Below are 21003 nucleotides of genomic sequence, written 5' to 3'. Positions count from 1 at the left end.
CGTTTATAATTGAATTAATATTGAAAACAATTAGTCTTAGCTCGGGTATCCTTGTTGAGTTTTCAAGGTGCAAATTTTCTTTATTAAATATTATCTATTTTGTATGTATCATGTGCTACTAATCATTTATTACTTTATTCATTACTGAATGTTCGTCTCCAGATCTCTATTCAATATTTTTTGTTTTGAAACAATTTTGTCTTTTCAGTCACACCCTTGGCCCTTGTCAGAACAATTTTCTAAAAAATATTACAAGCGTGATTTTCAAACCACTTCTAGACTACAGACCCTGTAGGCCAGTCATGACGGTTTTCATTCTTTGTTTCAAGCGTCATTTCCAAAACCCCAACTAAGCAACAGACCCTGTGGCTTTGTTACGAAAATTTTAAATTTTCATTTCAAACGTGATCTTCGAAAACCACAGATAAGTAAATGCTGCTCAAAAGACGTTGGTAAAAAAACGTGGTCAAAAGACATTGTCGTGACAATTTTCAATTTCAATTAAGAACAATTTTCTGATTAAACATTACGGTTTTAATGGAAAAATTCTAAAAATCATAAAACTGTACTTTACTTTTTCATGCATTTGGAATAAAAGTTTCGTTTCAAAGATGTTTGACATACTTGTGTATGCAAATTGTAATGTAAACTTATGTATGTAAACTCTTGGCATTTGACAAATCTTTTAGGACAGAAAACTCCTTTGTAGAGCTTCAAGTCAAGACCAGACCTACCTTTAACAATTCCAAGAATTTAAGCATATACTTTATACTAACGGAACCTCCCGCAAAACTTTTGTCAAGACCACTCCTACCTCTCATTTGGACGACCAACAGCCAGAGATATTTGAGTATGATGAATGCCGTAAATATTAATAAAGATATTTGTTTTAATTTTCAGAAAAGTATGAATGTATCTTTTACTTTTAGTATTATATGGGGAAAAAATGTTTTTTTTAAAGGCATTTTTATACATTTTTATTTTACTCTTTTTATCCTTGGATAAACCTTTTAGGACAAAAAAAAAATTGTGTACCCAATAATTCAGATTTATGCTTCATACTGACTAGTTCCTTTGTTGAGCTTCACGTTAAGACCTTAGCAACCTCTCCTTATTGCCATCTTAGCCATGGCCGTACTCAGAGGGGGGTTTGAATCTCTCCCGAAATTTTGTTTGACTCGTAAAAACGTAACAAAAATGGATATAAACAAATTTTTTATGCGGTTTTTGAGGGCTTTTTGTTCAACCCGCCCCCCACTCCCGAAAAAAATCTTTGAGTAAAACCCCCTCCGAAAAAAAAATACTGGGTACGGCCTTGATCGTAGCTACAGACGATCATAGCCGTTAGTAAATGATGCACATATGCTGTATATACCAAAGGTTTTTTTATTTAATCTTTGTTTGATTTTGATTTGGTCTTCTAAAACGAAAAGGAAAATAAAAATGTTTAAAACTCACCTTATCTCCAAGAAATGGAGGAGGAAGACTCCAGTAAAGTGGAGTGTCAAAAGGATAGCTTACACCAATTGTAACATCACCAGAAACCTTGGGAATCAATCTGAGGTTATTTGTCACGTTAAGCTCGGTCTCACCAGAATCAACCGTCAGACGCCTCTCACCTGGTTCTAGTAGCTGAAAGGAAAGTGGAACTTTAAGCTTAGTAGAGCATTATTATCAAAATTGCGGAAGCTACAGCTAAAAACAGGGACGTACAATTTAAATTTACTTTCTAATGGAGATGAGAGAATCCAAAAATGATTACGGTAGGAGAAAGCTTAAAAAGTAATAATATCTAGTACCAATTCGCTTCCCTTTGTAGGGAGGTCAGGTCAGGAAAATACACACAATTTTTTTAAGGTGAGTGGGAGGTGTATCTGTGTTAGAAAATCGCACTGGAGGGAGGGGCAGTACTACCAGGGTTTTGGATTTTACCTGGATGAAAGAGCATGTATTTGTCGTAGCTTTTGTTCGTTTTAGTTTGACTCGATTATTCATTGTAATTTCTGTTCGTTTTAGGTCTGATTTATTTATTGAGGATGATTTCTGTTTTATTTTAAGCTTGAATTAATTTGACTTTATATTTCACATATGTGACTTTTCCTGTGACTTATATGTGACTTTTCCGTTTTAATCTGACTTTATTTCTGCTCGTCTTTGGTTCAATTTAGCTCTTTACTTTCTATGAAAAACTTCTTAAATGGAAAAAGTTTTTTTTAAGTAGTTTCTGTCCGGTTTAAGTTGACATTGTATTTTTTACTGATTAATAATAGGAAGGTTTGTAAATCTTTTTTCGGCTTTACTCCAAATTTTGGACATGATTCTCCAGCAAATTTTAAGAACAATTGTACTATAGAAGTTGGGACGGATGGGTAGAGGGCATTGTATTTAAATAGAATCTGCATTATTTTGGCCTTCTATACGGTTGAAGGCATCCTGACCCCCACCATGTTACAACCTTGAGTACAGACGAACATTGTCAGACCGTTTCATTATGAGAATCTTATTGTTTTATGTTCTGTTTCAACTGCTTGTTTGTTTAGATAAATGTACTTTGAGATCATTTGTTAAACACAGTTCTGATTTGCTGTTCAAAAATGAAAATAGGAGGTCAAGGATTAATGCAACCACGTATGTTTTCGATTCAGATTTCCTTGAATCTGCAACATTAATTGAGACGTCTTCAAGGTCTTAAAATTTAAGCACATCAACATAAAAAAAAAAAGTTAAAAAATTGGTTCACAGTAAGAATCAAGGCCAGTACATTTTTTTCAAACACTTTTTGTCCTTGATAACGTATCCTTGGTCCTCAAGTCAGGATTTAAAACCTACTTGATCTCCTTGTCCAATATTTCCCCAGAATTTTAGCTGAGTCCCTTAGGCTGTTAATTCATGCCCTTAGCCATACCTGTGATATTGCAAATTCACCCTTTTGACAACCTGGATGCATAAAATTCCTTTTGATTTACTTCAATGCTTTGATACGCCCGCTTGACAACATGTATACGATAGTTAGTTTCGATTTAGATCAACACCCCCCTCAGTTTTTCCAAAAAATTTCACCTTAATACCTTAGCCGTTCCTGAGATATTGCAGATATGTCTTTGTGACAGCTTTGGTGCGTACAGTTATATCTTTGGATTTAATTCAATTTTTTCCTCAAAATCCCCTTAAAGTTTCAACATAATACCCTTAGTCATTCCAGATATATTGCAGATAAGCCCATCTGAGAACCTGGATGCATAGACTGTATTTTGATTCAGTTCAACATTTCCCTCAACTTTACCTAACAGTTTGGACTTAATACCCTTATCTGCTTCTGAGATATTGAGAACCACGATGCAAATAGTGTCTTTTGAGTTGGTTCAACATCCCCTGGAAGTTTCTTCTTCATGCCCTTAGCTTTTTAGAAAACCCAGGATCAAGCATGCCCCTTTTCCTATATGCCAATTTTGATCGAACATCTTTGGGAACTGAGAGGGGGGGGGGGGGGGGCTGGCAGCAAAAAAAGGATGTGGGAGCTGGTTGACCTTCAATCTATTATGAATCTTGAAAAGGGGTGTAGAACTTTCAATTCGAAACGAATGAGGCCCATCCGAAGTTTTTACGATAGCTCCTTCTATATGAAGTGGCCGGGTGAAAAATTTTTGATACCATGTCGCTCTTTCTTTAGCCAGTCTTATTGCGCTGCATATGACAACATCGTTCAAATGCAAAATGTTATCCCCGAGGGTCGTATTAAATACTTCGATACAGTTTAAAAAGACAAGTTAAAAACCGTCGAAAAAACTTTGTAAACCAAAAATGACTTTCATGCAATTATGCCGACATAACAAAGCACAGAGTTGCACATTAAACATGCACCTTACATTCTTTTGCTTAAAGCAAGAAAACCAAGGACAAGAATCATAAATAAGTCTTTATAAGAGCCAAGAATGGGGGACTGGGTTATATTCCACTGCAGTGGCGGCTCCAACAAACAGAAGCTAAAGCAGACAGTGTTGACAAGCCATTTAATAAACGGGATTTCATACGTGAATAAAACAGACTTCATATGGATCTATTGGAAAATGGTGTCGATTTCGGACTTTACCTCCAGGGTGTCGAAAGTCGATGTTGAGCTGTCGTTTCGATACCGGACCAGTTAGTCGAAGCTATTTAGAAATAAGACTTAAAAAGAATTAATAAATGAAAAAAATTACTCTAACGATATAAAATAATATATTGTCGCTGGCACGTACACATGGGGGAGGGGGACTCCAGAAATCTGACTTGGGAATTTGCCTCTAATAATATGTCTACTTTCATTTTTTTTTAACGAACTCAAATCCAGCACTCTCGAAACACCAGAACCACGCCAAGGGATGTACTCAGATTCTTCCAAAAATGTAGACATGTTTTAAATGAGAGGGAGGAAGAAAATTGACTTCACCCCGTCCCCCCAAGTCCATCATCGACATTTCTCAAAATATACTTCGTAGAAGCAAGGTTCGAATAGTTAAAAGAACCTTTGCTGAATTCAGAGCTCTTCGAAAAATTACCATTAACAAATTCGTCATAAGATTGATAGCTTGTAGCATGGGAAAAATACCTTTTGACTTTAGTTTATGTCTAACAAACTAAAAAGCAAGAAAAAATCAATAGCTATTAAAAATGAAGTCAAATGAACTAATGTGGAATTAAAAAAAAAACAAAAAAAAAACAAACACACACACAGGTCAGACCAAGAACAGGAGTTTTTTTCTTATTATAAAACTATGAATCAACTGTCCATTTTGTCCTAAGGAAATCAAGGAGGTTTAATAGGCCACCATGAGTAGGGACGTACACAGAGGGTGGATGTTGAGGCCCAGACTCCCCCCCCCCAAATATAGGATGATTACCCAGAAATTATTTAAATTTCTGCAGATTCAGGGGAGAGTAAATGTATTCCCCCTGTTCCCAGGTCTGTGTGACGTCAAGTGAAGGGGTGAGGAAATTAAAACGTAAATACTAAAACTTCAGTTGACTACGCATTTCGACTTTCCTAAGATGGCTCGGTGGCCTGGTTAGGATACAGAAAAAAGAAGCATTAGGGTTTCAAGCTATTTTTCAAAATTCTCGAAAATCTGATTTTGTAATTTTACTTTCACTATTCATTATTGCTTAATAGCCTTTGCATTTGAGTGAACATATTTTTTCACAGGGTAGTTCTTTTTTCAAAAGTTTTCTTTTTTAATTCTCACTTATTAAGGAGACTTGGAGGGGCCATTAAAAAGGGGAATTTTAAGTATCCGGTTGAGGATTTTTGATCACGGTTATTTCAAGGATCCTTTGTTTATGTTCCCAAGCTATCCACTGCGTAAATGGCACAAAAAAGCACATCAGCGTTAAGTTATTTTCGAAATTTCCTAAAAATCGTTTTTTGTAATAAATGTTGGCTGTTGAGATAATCATAGATAACAGGTGCTATTCCCAAATCAAAATTTAAAAATGTTTCATACGACAGTTTCTTTTCTCAAAACGTGTTTTTCAGTTTTCACTTACTAAAGGGGCTTCGAGGGGGCGTATCTAAGGGGGAAGCTGTAAATCTTCAGTAACAGGTTTTCGACTATGGAGATTATAATAGTATTATTTTTATACTTCCCAGCACGGGTGTCCCGAGGGGGCGGGGGGGCGGGGAGGGGCGTGCCCCTCCCAAATTTTTTACATTCAGTAAATTTTTCGCCAAAGGTGAAAACTTCGGCATAAATTTTGCAAAATCGGCAGAAATTTAGCAAAATTCTTGATTTCTGCAGAAAATTCGGCATAAATCAGATAGCAATTCGGTAAAATTTACGAAGATCGCCTCCCGAACAAAACGAACCTCGGGACGCCCCTGTTTCCAAGTCTTTAACCTCCTGAAATGGGGCCAAAAAGGGCTATTTTAGGTGTTATGTGGCCCTTTACGATGGCGTTATCGAGACAAATTTACTAAAAGCATGTAGATACAATTAAGAGCTTTGGAATGAGCCATCGAACATCTCTCCACGACGCTGTACTAGCCATCTAATTCTGTTAGTCAGACTATCGGCACTGGGAGGGAGAGTAATCTCACGTTATATAGCTTTGAAATGAGCCATTAAACATCTCTCCACGACGCTTTAGTAGCCATCTAATTCTGCTAGTCAGACTATCGGTACTAGGAGGGAGAGTAATCTCACGTTATATAGCTTTGGAATGAGTCATTAAACATCTCTCCACGACGCTGTAGTAGCCATCTAATTCTGTTAGTCGGACTATCGGCACTGGGAGGGAGAGTAATCTCACGTTATATAGCTTTGGAATGAGTCATTAAACATCTCTCCACGACGCTGTAGTAGCCATCTAATTCTGTTAGTCAGACTATCGGCACTGGGAGGGAGAGTAATCTCATGTTGTATAGCTTTGGAATGAGTCATTAAACATCTCTCCAAGACGCTGTAGTAGCCATCTAATTCTGTTAGTCAGACTATCGGCACTGGGGGGGGAGAGTAATCTCATGTTGTATAGCTTTGGAATGAGCAATTAAACATCTCTCCACGACGCTGTAGTAGCCATCTAATTCTGTTAGTCAGACTATCGGTACTGGGAGGGAGATTAATCTCATGTTGTATAGCTTTGGAATGAGCCATTAAACATCTCTCCACGACGCTGTAGTAGCCATCTAATTCTGTTAGTCAGACTATCGGCACTGGGAGGGAGAGTACTCTCATGTTGTATATTTGCATCTCATTTCTCGGCTTTTCTGTTCGTTTGTAGCATTCTTTTCTATTTGATTATCATCATGGAGATAGTGGTACCGATGGTGATGGTTGACAGACGCTGTTAAATCTGATGCTATGTTTACAGGAAAATGATTTCTCAGACCACACTGCTTGCCCACCTTTACTAAAATCAAGTGAAAATGTTGAAAATGAGGAATACTTTTAGTAAGATAGTGAACCTTTGTAAAAAAAAAATCTTTATACAAATCAGAATAAAAGTTAGAATATTTCGGCTTCGCATCCAGAAGCCTTTATCAGCGGATAAAGAAACTTAAAACATAAAAAAGACGAAAAATGACCTAAAAAATAAATAAAAAACAACAAGAAAACACAGAAATGTTATACAAAAATAAAGACGAAAGAAGACTCTCTTAAATGTGGCAATTGTGTGCGAAGGGGGGGGGGGGAACTCAAAGACCAATCAAAACGGCGGCACTAAATAAGAACTTGGTTAAATGGGACTCAGTTTACTGTTTAAACTCTGCGTTAGTTGCAAAATCAAATATTTTCAGTGAAACCTAACAAAAAGGAGGCAGACTAATTTTTTCCCCCGTTAGAAGACTTCCTTTGTTGAAATTTCACTGCAGGGTAAACACTGTCTTCAGTATAATTTACCAATTTTCTTGATCCATAGCTTAAAATCAAAGGCGAAAAACGTTCAAACGTTCTGAAACTCGGGTACTTCGAAAGGCAGAAAAGGATATTTTAGATGTTTTCCAGAAGAATTTTCTACGGATTGTTTTGGGTACCCGTTTGATAGACCGTATTTTAAACAGTAACCTGTATGAAATATGTGGCTCTATTCCACTTTCTAGGGCTATATTGAGAGAAAGGGTGAGATGCCTAGGATTAGACCCCGGCGCCGCACCGGCGGATCGACCGAACGCCACCAACGAGAGGCCCGGTTGACTGCCACCGAAGTGTCACTACGCTGCTGGCGCGCCTCCACCAGCAGAGGTGGCGGCGTTCGGCTGACTTTGAGTTAATTTTGCGGCAATTCTTTATTGCATCAACCGCAAAGTTGGAACTTTCTTCCTTGTATGGTTTAGTATTTCGATTTTCCTGATTAGAAATCAAGCAGGGCTTGCATTATCCCCGAATTTTTGGGTATTTAACCGAAAATCTATGCGTCACCCCGAAAAAGAATTATGTTCCCCGAATCCCCGAAAATCACTCAATCACGGTGCCATCCCTAGCGATTTATCACCAGTGACTTTCCCTGCCAAATATTACTTTGCATACCATAATTCTTCACTACTCTCTTGTTCGTTAATTTTCGTCTCTTTTAATACTTTGCATAAAAACCAGACATATGCAATTGCAACATACACTGTTCTTCGTATGTTGACAAAAAAAAGTATCGTCTTTATGAAATGAGATTAAATCATTTCGAATTCAGTTTCCCAATTGCTATTTCTTACGTCATTTGTAGTCAAGAATTTATTTTTAAGTAGAATAGAACGCATTCACTATTATAAAGCTTCAGTTGGATTTGAAAATGATAGTCGACTGGTTGTTTCTACAGCTGAATCGTAAGTGTGCAGAAAGTTTGTTTTTTTTTTGCTGTTTTTAGATAAGATTTTCTTAATGTTTAATATACAATTTTTTAACGCCTTAAAGTTTAAATAAAATAAAATATCATTTCTTAAAAATATTTACCCCCCCCCCCCCCCAAAAAAAACAACCTTCTATTGAGACAAAATTTAGCTATAGACTAAGCTATGTACAAGGTTGGGGAATTAAAGATTGAAACGGAAGTTACCCCAAAAAATGTAATTTAAAAAAAATTGTAAATTATTGCTTATAGTGGGGGTGATAAGGGCCTATCATTTTAAAATGATAATACCTCTTTTTTTTAATTGAAAGTAGGGATGCCAAGAGATATTTTTTTTTCATTTGAAGTGGAGACGGAAGAAAATGATATCAAATTCCCTGGGAAACCATTGAAATATTTTGATAGACCTAGGACCCCCCATTGGGACTTGTTTATGGTCTTTGGTATTTTGCAGTTTCTTATAGGCTACTGGCCTAAGTTGGCTTTTGTGTGTGCTCCCTTTTAATTAGATTCTTGCATCTTATTGAATGCCACGGCGAATCTATGACTCAATTTTCCAATAATTTGAGGTATATCTGAATAATTTCGAAATTTTTGTTGTTGTCATTGTACCCCTTTACTCATACCCTCAATTTTTATTTTTTTTCAAGGAACACTAAGCTGTTTAACGTTATTTCACGTGTTTGTTTGAACCATATAATGACCTAGTTAATTATTAAGTAAATTATTTTTTTTTAATGTAAAGCTGAGACGGTATCTTATCAAGGTGGTATCCAGAAGGGGGGTAGGGGGTAGGGATGTATTACATTTAAATGATAATATGTCGATTTTTTTGTTGAAAGCAGGGATGCCAAAAAATTTTGTTTTTTTGTATTTAAAGCAGAGACGGTATCCTATCATGGTTGTATCCAGAGGGAGGGGGAGGAGGTAGGAAGCTATCATATTTAAATGATAATACCTCGATTTTTTTTAAAAGCAGGAATGCCAATAAGTTAATAATTATTTTTTTAATCTAAACCAGAGACGGTATCCTATCAAGATGGTATCCAGAGGGGGGGGGGACATAGGGCGTTATTATATTTAAGTGATAGTACCTTGATTTTTTTTTTATTGAAAGCAGGGATGTCAAAAAGTTTTTTTTATTTAAAGTAGAGACGGCATTCTATCAAGGTGGTATCCAAAGGGGGGGGGGGGTTAGGGAGGTATTATATTTAAATGATAATATCTCAAATTTATTTATTTTTTAAAGCAGGGATGCCAAAAAGTTAATTATTTTTTTTTAATTTAAAGCAGAAACGGTATCCTATCAAGGTGGTATCCAGAGGGGGGGGGGATAGGCAATTATTATATTTGAATGATAATATCTTGAACTTTTTTATTGAAAGCAGGAATCCCAAAAAGTTTTTTTTTTTTAATTTAAAGCAGAGACGGATCTTATAGAACATTATGTAGCTGCTTTAAAAAAAAAATACAAAAAGGAGTGTCAAGGGAGGTGAGAGACTTTTAAAAGAATATGACAGTTTGTTGCTACCAGTAGCTACTAGGTGGAGTATCCTATGAAAGTGTACTGTCAATGAGTAGAGAAAGTAAATTTGTAAATTTAAGCTGTTATTTGAGAAAGACTGATTAAAACATTACTTGTGGACTACATTGATCGCGCCGGCGGCGCGCCGCCGCTGCTGTTTTTGGCCGTGCCACCGCCAATCTTCCCTCATTGGCGTGGCGCCGGGGTCTAGCTAGGACACGTTTTGCAGACAAGGGATAACATATTGCCAAAGATTGTCCTTTTCAGGGTCCGTCTAGGGCCGAAGGAAAATTAGGTTGTCCCTGAATGTGTTGGGAAGAGGTCATATGGAAGGATTTAAAGAAAATTGGAGCTTTTTGGAAGAGAGTAAAAAGGGAAGCTTTGAACAGATTATGATGAATGAATTAACAGATTATTAATTTGAAATAAATAAATTGATTTATTGATTGATGGAGGAGGAGCGTCCGCAGTTGCGTTGGCCTCGGATGACTTGGTGCTGCAGTTTGGTCAAGGGTGGCTTGGTGCTGCAGTAAGATTTCAGTTGTAGTAGTAGCAGTGTAGTTTTGAAAATAATTTTTCCGTTTTCTAATCTCAACAAAGAATTCGAATATGTAAAACCGTTCATTTAGCTGGTTTTTGCTCATCACTAAAGCCTTTTATTTTTGTTTAATTACAATTAAATTTTAATTACAATTAATAAAACCCTTAAGAAACAATTGAGTCCCTTTCATATTGAGAAGTTGACTTGTCACAGTGATTTACGCAAGCTCTGCCTCACAATTGCGATGGCACAAACACAGAGTTTCACAGAAATGCAATGATGCTCGAGAATAGATCAAAGCTCTATTCTTGCGTTGCGGGGTACAAATCAATATTGTATTACTGGAATTATTTACAATCCAAAAAGATTGGCAAATATAGTGCAAGAATGATCAGGACACGAGTGACCAGAATGACCAAGAATGACAAAGAATGACCAGAATCTCCCCAATTAATCTACCCAATTACCTTTAAATCTTTTTTTACGACCTGCTTTTGGTTTGATCCCAGATGGTCCGCCATAAAGAATAATCTTTGCTAATCTTTCACCTTTCATTCACAAAAAATTGCCTAACCATCTTAACTTTTCTCTCATTATAGCCATAGAAAGTGGGATACAGCTTGCTATTTGGCATACAGTCAGTCAAACGGGTACGCAAAACTATTCGTAGACAATTCTTATAAAAAAAAAAAAATTAACAAGTCTTCCTCTGTCTTCTGAAGCGGCACTATCCTTCAAACTTTTTACATCAATACTGCATGGCTGTCAGTCTGTGACCAATTAACTGGAAGAAATTCAGCAAAAGTATGACTGGTAAGACCAAATCCAAGTGACGTTTTCTTTTAATTTTCATTTTATTCATAACTGAAGGTTTTTCACATAATCAGCCAGTGCTCAAAATTTGTTCACTGGATTATAAGAAATATCAAATATGTGCTTCCGTTCTGTCCATCAAACAATCAAAGATCATCCGTTTGGTTGAGGAATTGAATTCCTACCCACTACCCACTTCTACCTTTTTTATATTCAATTTAGTGTGCTAAATTGCAGGCCATACTTCTAATAAATAGCTAGTGGAAAAAGACATTAATAAACAGGTAGATTATACAACTACAGAACACAATATTAACATTACATTATTGTTTTTTGGTTTCACTCCATTTTTAATATGGTATTACAAGTCCAGTATAAAAGCTTCTCACGCATATGAGAAGGACTTGAACCCAGCAACACAAGGGGGACTGGATCACAGCACAGACACAATTCATCGCACGAACGACCAATTTAAAAAAGGCTATGAAAGCGGACTAATGCTTTCTGACTATCACATAACTGCTATTGGAAGGGCCAAAACTTTTTTTTACTGAGTAGGATAAAAAAAACCCACCTAAGTTGTTCTGCATTCATTTGAGTTTTTAATGGGAGCTATGAACCTCCCCCAAATAACATCCTAGAAGTAATCACTAGAAGTAACTAGAATCACTAGAATCACTAGAACTCTAGAATCACTAGAAGTAAAAATAAAGTTCCAGTTTGTATTACCTGTGACCATGTAAACTGTGCCTGTATACAAGACTGAGTTCTACCAAAGCAAAAACAGCTAGTGCAGCCATCTGGATTTTCCTCAGATAGTCCAAAAGTACCGTCTAAACATTGACTGCATTTACGACCCGCAGTGTTGACCTAAATAAAGATAAGATAGGTTATAAACACTAAGAATAGTTTTAGGTTATAAACAGTAGCAATAGTTTTAGTTCTATATTAGTGAACTAAAGTTATTTTTACGGAAGCAACACGCTGCCACCATGAGTTGTGTTCCGAGCAACTTGGAGGTTTCGCATGATATTTGATAGTTTCGACCTGAGTGACCATATAAGAGCTTTCATTCATTTAGGCCAAATTTCTGATTGCTTAAACGTTCCCTCTGGGGTTAGACTGGCAGGATCAATACAAGATACTAGGGTATATAGGAGTGCTGTTATTGATGTTAAAAGTAAAGATCGCCATCTAGTGGTGTCAAAGGTTAATTTAAAGCTGAAATATCGGAAGGGTAATTACCTCCCGGGAAGTTATGATGTTAGTAGACTCCAGGATGAGAATTTGAGAGAAGTTTTCCAGGAACAGTTGAATGCTAAACTTGAGAGTTTAACATTTGATAATGTAGAAGATGGTTGGAATAATTTTAGAAAAATAATTTGTAAAGTTGCTGAAGGTGTATTAGGGAAGAAAGCTAGAACTGCAGCTAAGAATATTAGTGAAAAAGCTTTAAGTTTAATAGAAAGGAGAAAGGACTTGTACAAGAATTATCTGAGTGATAGATCACATGAAAACAAAAGAAATGTAAAGAAAGTGGAGAAAGCATTGAAATATGAACTAAGGAGGTGTGAAGTGGGGGCCATGGATAAAATTGCCGAGGATTTAGAAGATGCAGCTAGACGGCATAATAGTAAAATATTGTACTGGCACGTTAACAAATTGAGAGGTAGTAGTCAATCCGGACTTGTCCCAGTTAAAGATAGGAATGGGGTGGCAATTAGCGATAAGACAAAAGCTAAAGCGAGATGGGCCGAGCATTTTGAGAATTTGCTTAACCGAGATAGAGTTGCAGGAAAAAATATAGAGGAAAATGAAAAAGTTTGTGATACCTTGGATGTGAAGGAAGGTTTATTTTGTGAGGAAGAATTAGAAACAGTTCTAAAAGGATTAAAAAATAATAAGGCTCCAGGTGCTGATAGTGTGGTAAATGAGTTTCTTAAGTATGGTGGCTCCGAGGTTAGAAATAAGTTATTGGAGATTATGAATATGATTTTTGAAAAAGGGGAAGTACCTAATGATTTTAGGAAAACCTTAATTAAGCCACTTTATAAGAAAGGTGATAAAAGTGAGTGTGGTAATTATCGAGGCATTAGTCTGGTCTCTGTAGGTAGCAAATTGCTTAGTAATATGATACTTTTTAGACTGAGAGATGCCGTAGACAAAGTTTTAAGAGAAGAGCAGTGCGGTTTTAGAAAAGGTAGAGGATGTGTTGACCAAATTTTCACTCTTAGGTTAATAATTGAGAAGTGCCTAAGTCTTCAAACACCTTTGGTCCTCAGTTTTATAGATTATGAGCAAGCGTTCGATTCTGTTGATAGAGGAGCTTTAGTAAAGGTTTTATCCTTGTATGGTATACCAGACAAATACATTAAAGTGATTAGTGCTATGTACGAGAATAACACTGCTGCGGATAAGGTAGGAACTGAGTTTAGCAGCTGGTTGTGTATTAAATCATGGCTTAAGGAGTGTTTTGTTATACCACATTTTGTATGGATTATTTTGATAGACTTTATTTTAACGAACACAGGAAAGGCCATGGGAGACTACGGAATAAAATGGGAAGGGAAAAGTCTCATGGACCTGGATTATGCTGGTAATTTCAGCATCCTAGATGAAAGTGTGAGAAAAATGAATGAAGTTTTAGAGGTTTTGCGAGTTCAGGGTGCTAGTATTGGTTTGAAAATTAATGTTAGGAAGACCAAGTCACTAAGGCTAGGAATAAGTGAAGATGAAAAGGTGACGTTGGGTAATGAAAAGATTGATCAGGTGGGCAGTTTCACTTACCTTGGTAGTATTATTAGTAAAGATGGTGGGAGCAGTGAAGATGTTAAAAATAGAATAGCCAAGGCTCAGGGTGTTTTTTCACAGATAAAAAAAGTCTGGAAGAATAGGAAGATAAGTCTGCAAACCAAGATTAGAATCTTAGAAGCTACAGTGATGACAGTGGTCAAATATGGCTCTGAAGCATGGACGCTCCGAAAAGCGGATGAAGATTTGCTAGATGTTTTCCAGAGAAATTGCTTAAGGATTGTTCTGGGTACCCGGCTGACTGACCGTATTTCAAACAATAGGCTATACAAAAAATGTGGTTCAATACCGCTTTCTAGGTCTATAATGAAAGAAAGGTTGAGGTGGTTAGGGCATGTTGTTCGGATGAAGGATGACAGATTGCCGAAGATTGTTCTTTTTGGCCAACCATCTAGGGCTAAACGGAAAGCAGGCCGTCCCCGTCTGGGGTGGGAGGACGTCATAAAGAAAGATTTAAAGGAAATGGGAACTTCGTGGGCGGGTGTAAAAATGGAGGCTTTGAATAGATTGGGGTGGAGGAGGAGCGTGCGTAGCTGTGTTGGCCTCAGGCGGCTTGGTGCTGCGATGAGTTGTTAGTAGTAGTAGTAGTAGTAGTATGTCTCAGATTATCAATGTTCTTTGGAACTTTTTCCTAATTTTTCTAGAATTATGCAAATATTCTTAAAGAAATAACACACAAAAGGGAGCCTCAAACTTAATAAATTTCCCATACTTGTAATTGGAATAGAAATATAGATTCACACATTGTTTTCAAACCTTTAATTATCGCTGATTACCTCTTAATTAACGTAGCTATTCTTTGATTACCAGTATTAAAAACAAGTTGACGATTTTAAACGCTACTGAAACTGCTGAACTATTTGATGACTTTACGAGAAATTAAACAAAAAGAAAATCTAAACAATTTTTTTTAAGGTTTAGTGGTATTCAGTTTTCATTACCTATTTTTTTAAGTTCATTAGAGTTTTCTAACTTGAGTTGGACGACCCCAACACGGATGTCTCCTGGGGCTTTCTTTTAAATTGAGCCATAACTGGGTTCAATATTAAGAAATGAAAGATGGAGTCTGGTACCAGTAGCAAAGGACGAAAATTAGAGTTAGCCAACTTGATTTGGCTTAACAACCTGTTAATTGACTACAGTCATATAGAACAAAAAAAAGGAAAAAAACTTACAATATTGAAAGGTGAAATAAAACCATGAAATACATAAATGTGTGAATAAGCCTTATGTCTATAATTATATACTATCTTTATATATTAGCAATAATTGTGTATGTATGTGTGTATTTTTTCTCGGAAACACCTCCATATTTTTTTAGGAAAATTGGCACCCTGGCATATTGTGGCCTAAAAAAACGATTTAAATAGGCCAGAAGTTTGAGAATATTTCTTAAGAGCCTTAATTTTGATTTAAGCAAATGAGTTCATGTCGTAAAAATTGCAATGACGTCATGACACTTGTCACAGTGTCGTGGAAAAATTGAAGATTTTCATGTCTGGAGAAGTTTGTATTAAATTGGTTAAAGAGCAAAAAACTGATAATTTGTAAACATATTTATATATATTTTGACGAGGAATCACAATAATTCAAAGACCTTAAAAAAGAAAACAAAAAGTTTGAAGTTTAGTAGAAACCGTTGTTAGAAATCGGACTTGCTGTAATAATCAAATATCTTTCATAGCCTCCGTATGAAAAGACATCAAATTGCGTAAAGAGGAAAAAAATAGTAATCGCATATAGTTTGTATATATTTTAACAAGGGATTACAGTACTTCAGAAAGCTTAAAAAAGAAAACCAAAAGTTTGAAGCTTAGCAAAACTCGTTGTTGGAAAAACATCATTGCCAAATTTCTTTTTATAAGTATAAGCAATGCCCTTTTAAGACATGAAAAAAACTTGAAAACAAATTATAAGTTTAGTTCAGAGTCACTAAAGCTATTATGTAAATTGCAAAATACTTACGGTGCCTGAGCAATAATTTTTATATTTAAATTCAATCTAGAAAAATACCTAAAAATTTTAAATTTATTTTCTTTTTGTTAGATAAAATCCATTCGCTGCGTGATTAAGCTTACAGGTTTGAACGCACCCAAATTTATAATGTCATTAGGAAGGCCCAAAAAACGAAAATTTGTAATTATTACAAATGATGATTTTCTATTTTGACAAGGGATTACAACAATTGAAAATCCTTAAAAGAGAAAACCAAAAGTTTGAAGCTTAGTAAAAAGCGTTGTTAGAAACTGGGCTTGCCTAAGATACAGTATGAAAAGACATTAAATTGCGTGAAGAGCAAAAAACTGGTAGTCGCAAAAATATTTTTATATATTTTAACAAGGGATTACAGCAATTGAAAACCTTGAAAAAGAAAACCAAAAGTTTGAAGCTTAATAGATATCGTTGTTAAAAATAGGGCTTGGTTTAATTATCAATAGATAATTTCGAAGACCACACTGCGTTTCCATGACGATAAAACAACAGTTCAAAATAGGGATAAAATCCTTTTTAATAGACAGTGTATAGAAAATTCACAAAAAATACCAGATATTTCAGTTTTACTACTGATGATGGTCACTGTATATGTGACCGAAATATCTGGTATTTTTGTGAATCTATACACTGTCTATTAAAAAGGATTTTATCCCTATTTTGAACTTTTATTTTATTTAATAATAAAATATCTTTTAAAAAACTTCAGTACAAAAAGACAGCAAATTTTCTGCGGTTAGAAGACAGGCGATAATGAGGATCTATATATAGAAGCCTGCCGCGTCCAAAGTGCCGGGGCCTGACTGCTGGTAATAGCAAAAATATGTGTATATATTTTAACACGGGATTACAACAATTCAAAAACCTTAAAAACGAAAACCAAAAGTTTGAAGCCTAGTAGATATCGTTGTTAGAAATCAGACTTGCTCTAATAATCAAATATTGAAGTGTATTTTGTTGAGTTTATTGACTGAATAAATTGATTGATTGATTGAAATATTGTTGAAAAGACCGCAATATATTGTCTCAACTTGGATTTGAACCATTAACCGTGTTTGGAATGGGATTTGTTTTGTAAATTCTCGAGACCCACTCCAAATAAAATTCTCGGTTCTTCTTACATTTTGTTTTCTTAGTTAAACAAAGGTATTCTATTTTGGGTACTTACATGATAGCCCCCTACCGGTCAAGTTGTTCATTCATTCAAGCATTATAGAACCGATGTTTTTTCGTTAGTTTCTTTCCGGTTAGTGTGAAACAACACAAATAGAAGTGACAGAATAGATAGAAAACATGTAATTTGGGTTATATATTTGCACATTAGGGGAGGGGGTTAGGTATTTGGACAGTGTGAAGTTAGAAAACTATCCTTACAACATAATATGCAGAATAATTGTACCTAACACATTAGGCATGCAGACCCGCTCTACTTCCCCCCGCCCCCTCCCCGAATGTTCAAGAATAAAACCTGAATTTGTTTCTAAACTATTATATTTTTATCTTATTTTGGTCTATTTCGTTAGGATTGAGCGTCAGAGGGGGTAATACTAGGTAGGGGATATATCATATAAGTTCTCTATTTTGGCTAGAAAGGAAACATCATTCTGTATTTTGTTGCATACCTTGGAAGAATTTTATATTTCACCTTTTCTAATGATTTCCCAAGTATAATAGATATATTTTAACGCTACAAGCTGACCAACAATTTTCCCTTTACTGATTTATGTGAAGAAAAAGAAAGAAAAATGCCCTTAGAAGTCTCATATACATAATGCCCTTAGAAATCTCATATTTCAAAGATACAGTCTCACCATATTCAACCACAAGCCAACTTTTATAAAGTAAAAAGAATCTCTTCATTTTATCTCTATATTATCTCAAGTTTAGAAAGGGTTTCCAAGTCTAAAAAAAATAGAAACAGCTGACGGTTTAACGTCTCGAATGAGCGACTTTGGGACTGGATAACCTTTGGCATCATTAAAAATATGGTTCAAACAAATATGTAATTCAAAATCAGTTAATGAGATATGTATAAAGATGAATTGAGGAGCTGCAAATAGGATGCAAAAAAAAAGGCAGCGATATTTTAAATACTAACATGAAGTGGTGGATTTTCATAGTTGTCATCCCGGCTGCGATAGCCATAGATTTAGAACTTGAATAGATACCAGATAATATCGATAAATCACAACAACACGTGAGCCAGTGATATAAGACCGCCACCATATATCGGAAAAGAACACTTTACTGAAAAAATATATATGTTTTTACTTTTATAACTTTAATAAATCAAATAATATTAACATTTTGATTACTAAATATCAGTATATGTATATATTAAACTGCCAATGCACATTCATTTGTATTTTTTCAGTAAAGTGCAAATTATGTTCTGGTCTTGGGAAGATATAGGGGTTTTGAGCCCAACTTATGTTGATTTATGCTCGTTTTGAGCTTGACTCAGTTATCTGCTGTAATTTCTGCTCGTTTTGGGTTTCATTTATTTATCGATGCTGATTTGTAATAGTTTCAAGCTTGGTTGATTATTTGATTTTATTTTTGCTCATTTTTTGTTTACTGGAGTTCTTTACTTTTCTTTGAAAAACTTATTTTGTGGAAAAAGTTTTTTAATTAATAATAGACAAAGTTCCAGACAGAAGCTTAAAAAGAAATTACTACCATTATTATCATTTATAAAATTATTATTGATACTAAGAACTGAATTATTATAATTTGTATTCTATTATTTATACTATTAACACAGTAATTTATTAGTATACTATCAATGTAAATATTAGTTCATAAAACAAGTATGGTCGGTTTCCAATATATAATTTCTTAGGCCACACTGCCTTTCTACTCACAAAATTTAAAAAACGAAAACCATAAAAATGAGTACAGCAGTTTTCTCTCTATATTTTCGTTTGATAAATGCAAAAACTCTTAAATTTATGAAAAGAAAGCTAGTGGCAAGGAAGAAAAAGAACATAAAGATTGTAAAATAGCATATTGCCCGTTGGCAGGCCTATTATTTATACCATTTATTGCTATATATGCTATTTTTTTATCGTAAATTTACTACATATGATATTTATTACTGTATATACTATTTATTAGTATTCATATAATTGTTTAAAATGTTAATTTACTATTTTATAACAGGTTTATTAATATGTTATTCATATATTTAATATACCATTTATATGGAATCATTATAATTTCAATAGAAACTTTAATTAATGGGGCAAATATAGTACATTTGTGTAAGAAGGAAACGTGGATAAAACACATTTGCCAAAAAGTCAAAACTTTTAAATTTCATAATAGCCAAATAAGATAACAACAAACTGGATAAAAGACAGATGAACTAAAAAGAGATAAAAGACATATCATTAAAGAGATCAAATATAAAATAAAAATAAATCAAGACATAAATTAAAATGTCTTTATCAAATAAAAAATAAATAGACATAAAATAAAAGACAGATTTGATCACTAGATAAAGCTTGACTATATTGCAGGAGTTAAGCTGTAAATCCAACCTTAACAAAACAAAATGTCACATAACACCTTTTGAATTATTGCAGTAGTACCTTCATCTAAGACCTTCCAAGTTGTTAGATAGGAAACAGATGTGGGTACCGGAAAAATCTAGGGATAGGAGGGAGGGCTACAATCTCCTAGAGGTATAAATCTGTCAAGATTTATTGACAGATTGTAATTTTCCTTATTATTAATTAACTACAATTAATTAATTGTATTTATTAATGATTTATTAATTGTATTTATTAAATAATTGTATATATTAATTATTTATAGTTAATAATTAACTATAGTTAATTACGTACATTAAGCTGTTTTTAGGTTATTCTTTTTTGAATACAAGCTTTTTTGTGCATAATTGTGCTTATGCACAATTAAAAATGAGTTCGACTTAGGACTAGTTTTGTAAACCTCCCAAGGCCTATTAGAAACACCTTATTTCGGAAACCTTTCCGAATTTATGGAACAAAACACATTTCCAATAGCATAAACTATTTTAACAACATATTGAAAGCATCAAGGAGAGCGGAAACTTAAATAACCATATATATCTTTAAGAACAAGGAAAAATAAGAAAATCAATTTCTAATTGAAAAGACCTCCATATTCGGCTATACAATTTTGTGTCATGGCTCTTTCAAAAAAGGAAAACGTCGAAAACGTATGAAAGGGGCTGTCCCCTCCTCAACGCTTCGCTCTTTACGCTAATGTTTTTTATTGTTTTAAAAAATAAAGTTGTTAGAGTCAAACTTTAGCGTAAAGAGCGAGGCGTTGAGGCGGGGACAGCCCCTTACATATACGCAATAATATCTGTTCTTTTTAAGTTTTAATGCCGCTCCTTACTTTCAGTTTAAAAGACTTGTTTTTCTTACTTAATTTCTGATCGCTTTTTAGTTAATGAAGCTTTTATTTTGGCTCACCGTCATTGAATAAGTAAACAAAATTTGCATAAAAATTGTACTTTTCTTTTGCTAAATGGATGTCTCTAAATTTGGTTATGACGTAATTTACAAATTAATTTACGTAACTAACTTCTATATTCGTATATTTTTCTTCTGGCAAAAAATACAAAGTTGCAGATTTTTGCAGATATGAGCTTGAAACCTATGTAATAGGGTTTTCTGATACGGTGAATCTGACGGTGTGATTTTCATTAAAATTCTTTCATTTGTAGAGGATGTTTCCCCCCTCTTAAAAAATCAGGTAAATTTTCTCAGGCTCGTAGCCTTTGATGAGTAATACTAAACTTAATAAAATTTTTATATTTAAAATCAGTATTATAAGTCCATTCTTTTGATACATTTATTGACATAAAAATTCTGGTTTTAAAAGTTTCGATTACTATTGAGCTGTATCGCTTGTTTTTTTTTTATTACGTATATGTTATTACGTATATGAGGGGGGTTCTCCCCTAAGTCAATACCACGCACTTTACGTAAAAAGTAAAAAAAAAAATAATTCG

General features: G+C 34.6%; 1 protein-coding gene across 1 annotated transcript in view; it reads right to left on the bottom strand.

Moving 5' to 3' along the window:
• wb (wing blister) overlaps positions 1-21003 on the bottom strand; it is a 470816-nt gene that overhangs the window by 109481 nt on the left and 340332 nt on the right. Inside the window, exons 23-25 of the mRNA XM_089102573.1 lie at positions 11925-12065; positions 4032-4151; positions 1459-1632 (exon numbers count right to left, since the gene is read on the bottom strand). Coding sequence (XP_088958699.1) covers positions 1459-1632; positions 4032-4151; positions 11925-12065 — 435 coding nt within the window. The remainder of the gene's footprint in view (positions 1-1458; positions 1633-4031; positions 4152-11924; positions 12066-21003) is intronic.

Source organism: Artemia sp. Qi Xiang Cuo, chromosome 16 (genome assembly GCF_049724085.1).
Source record: "Artemia sp. Qi Xiang Cuo chromosome 16, ASM4972408v1, whole genome shotgun sequence".
Taxonomy (NCBI): Eukaryota; Metazoa; Arthropoda; class Branchiopoda; order Anostraca; family Artemiidae; genus Artemia; species Artemia sp. Qi Xiang Cuo.
This window is presented reverse-complemented; position numbering and strand designations above follow the sequence as displayed.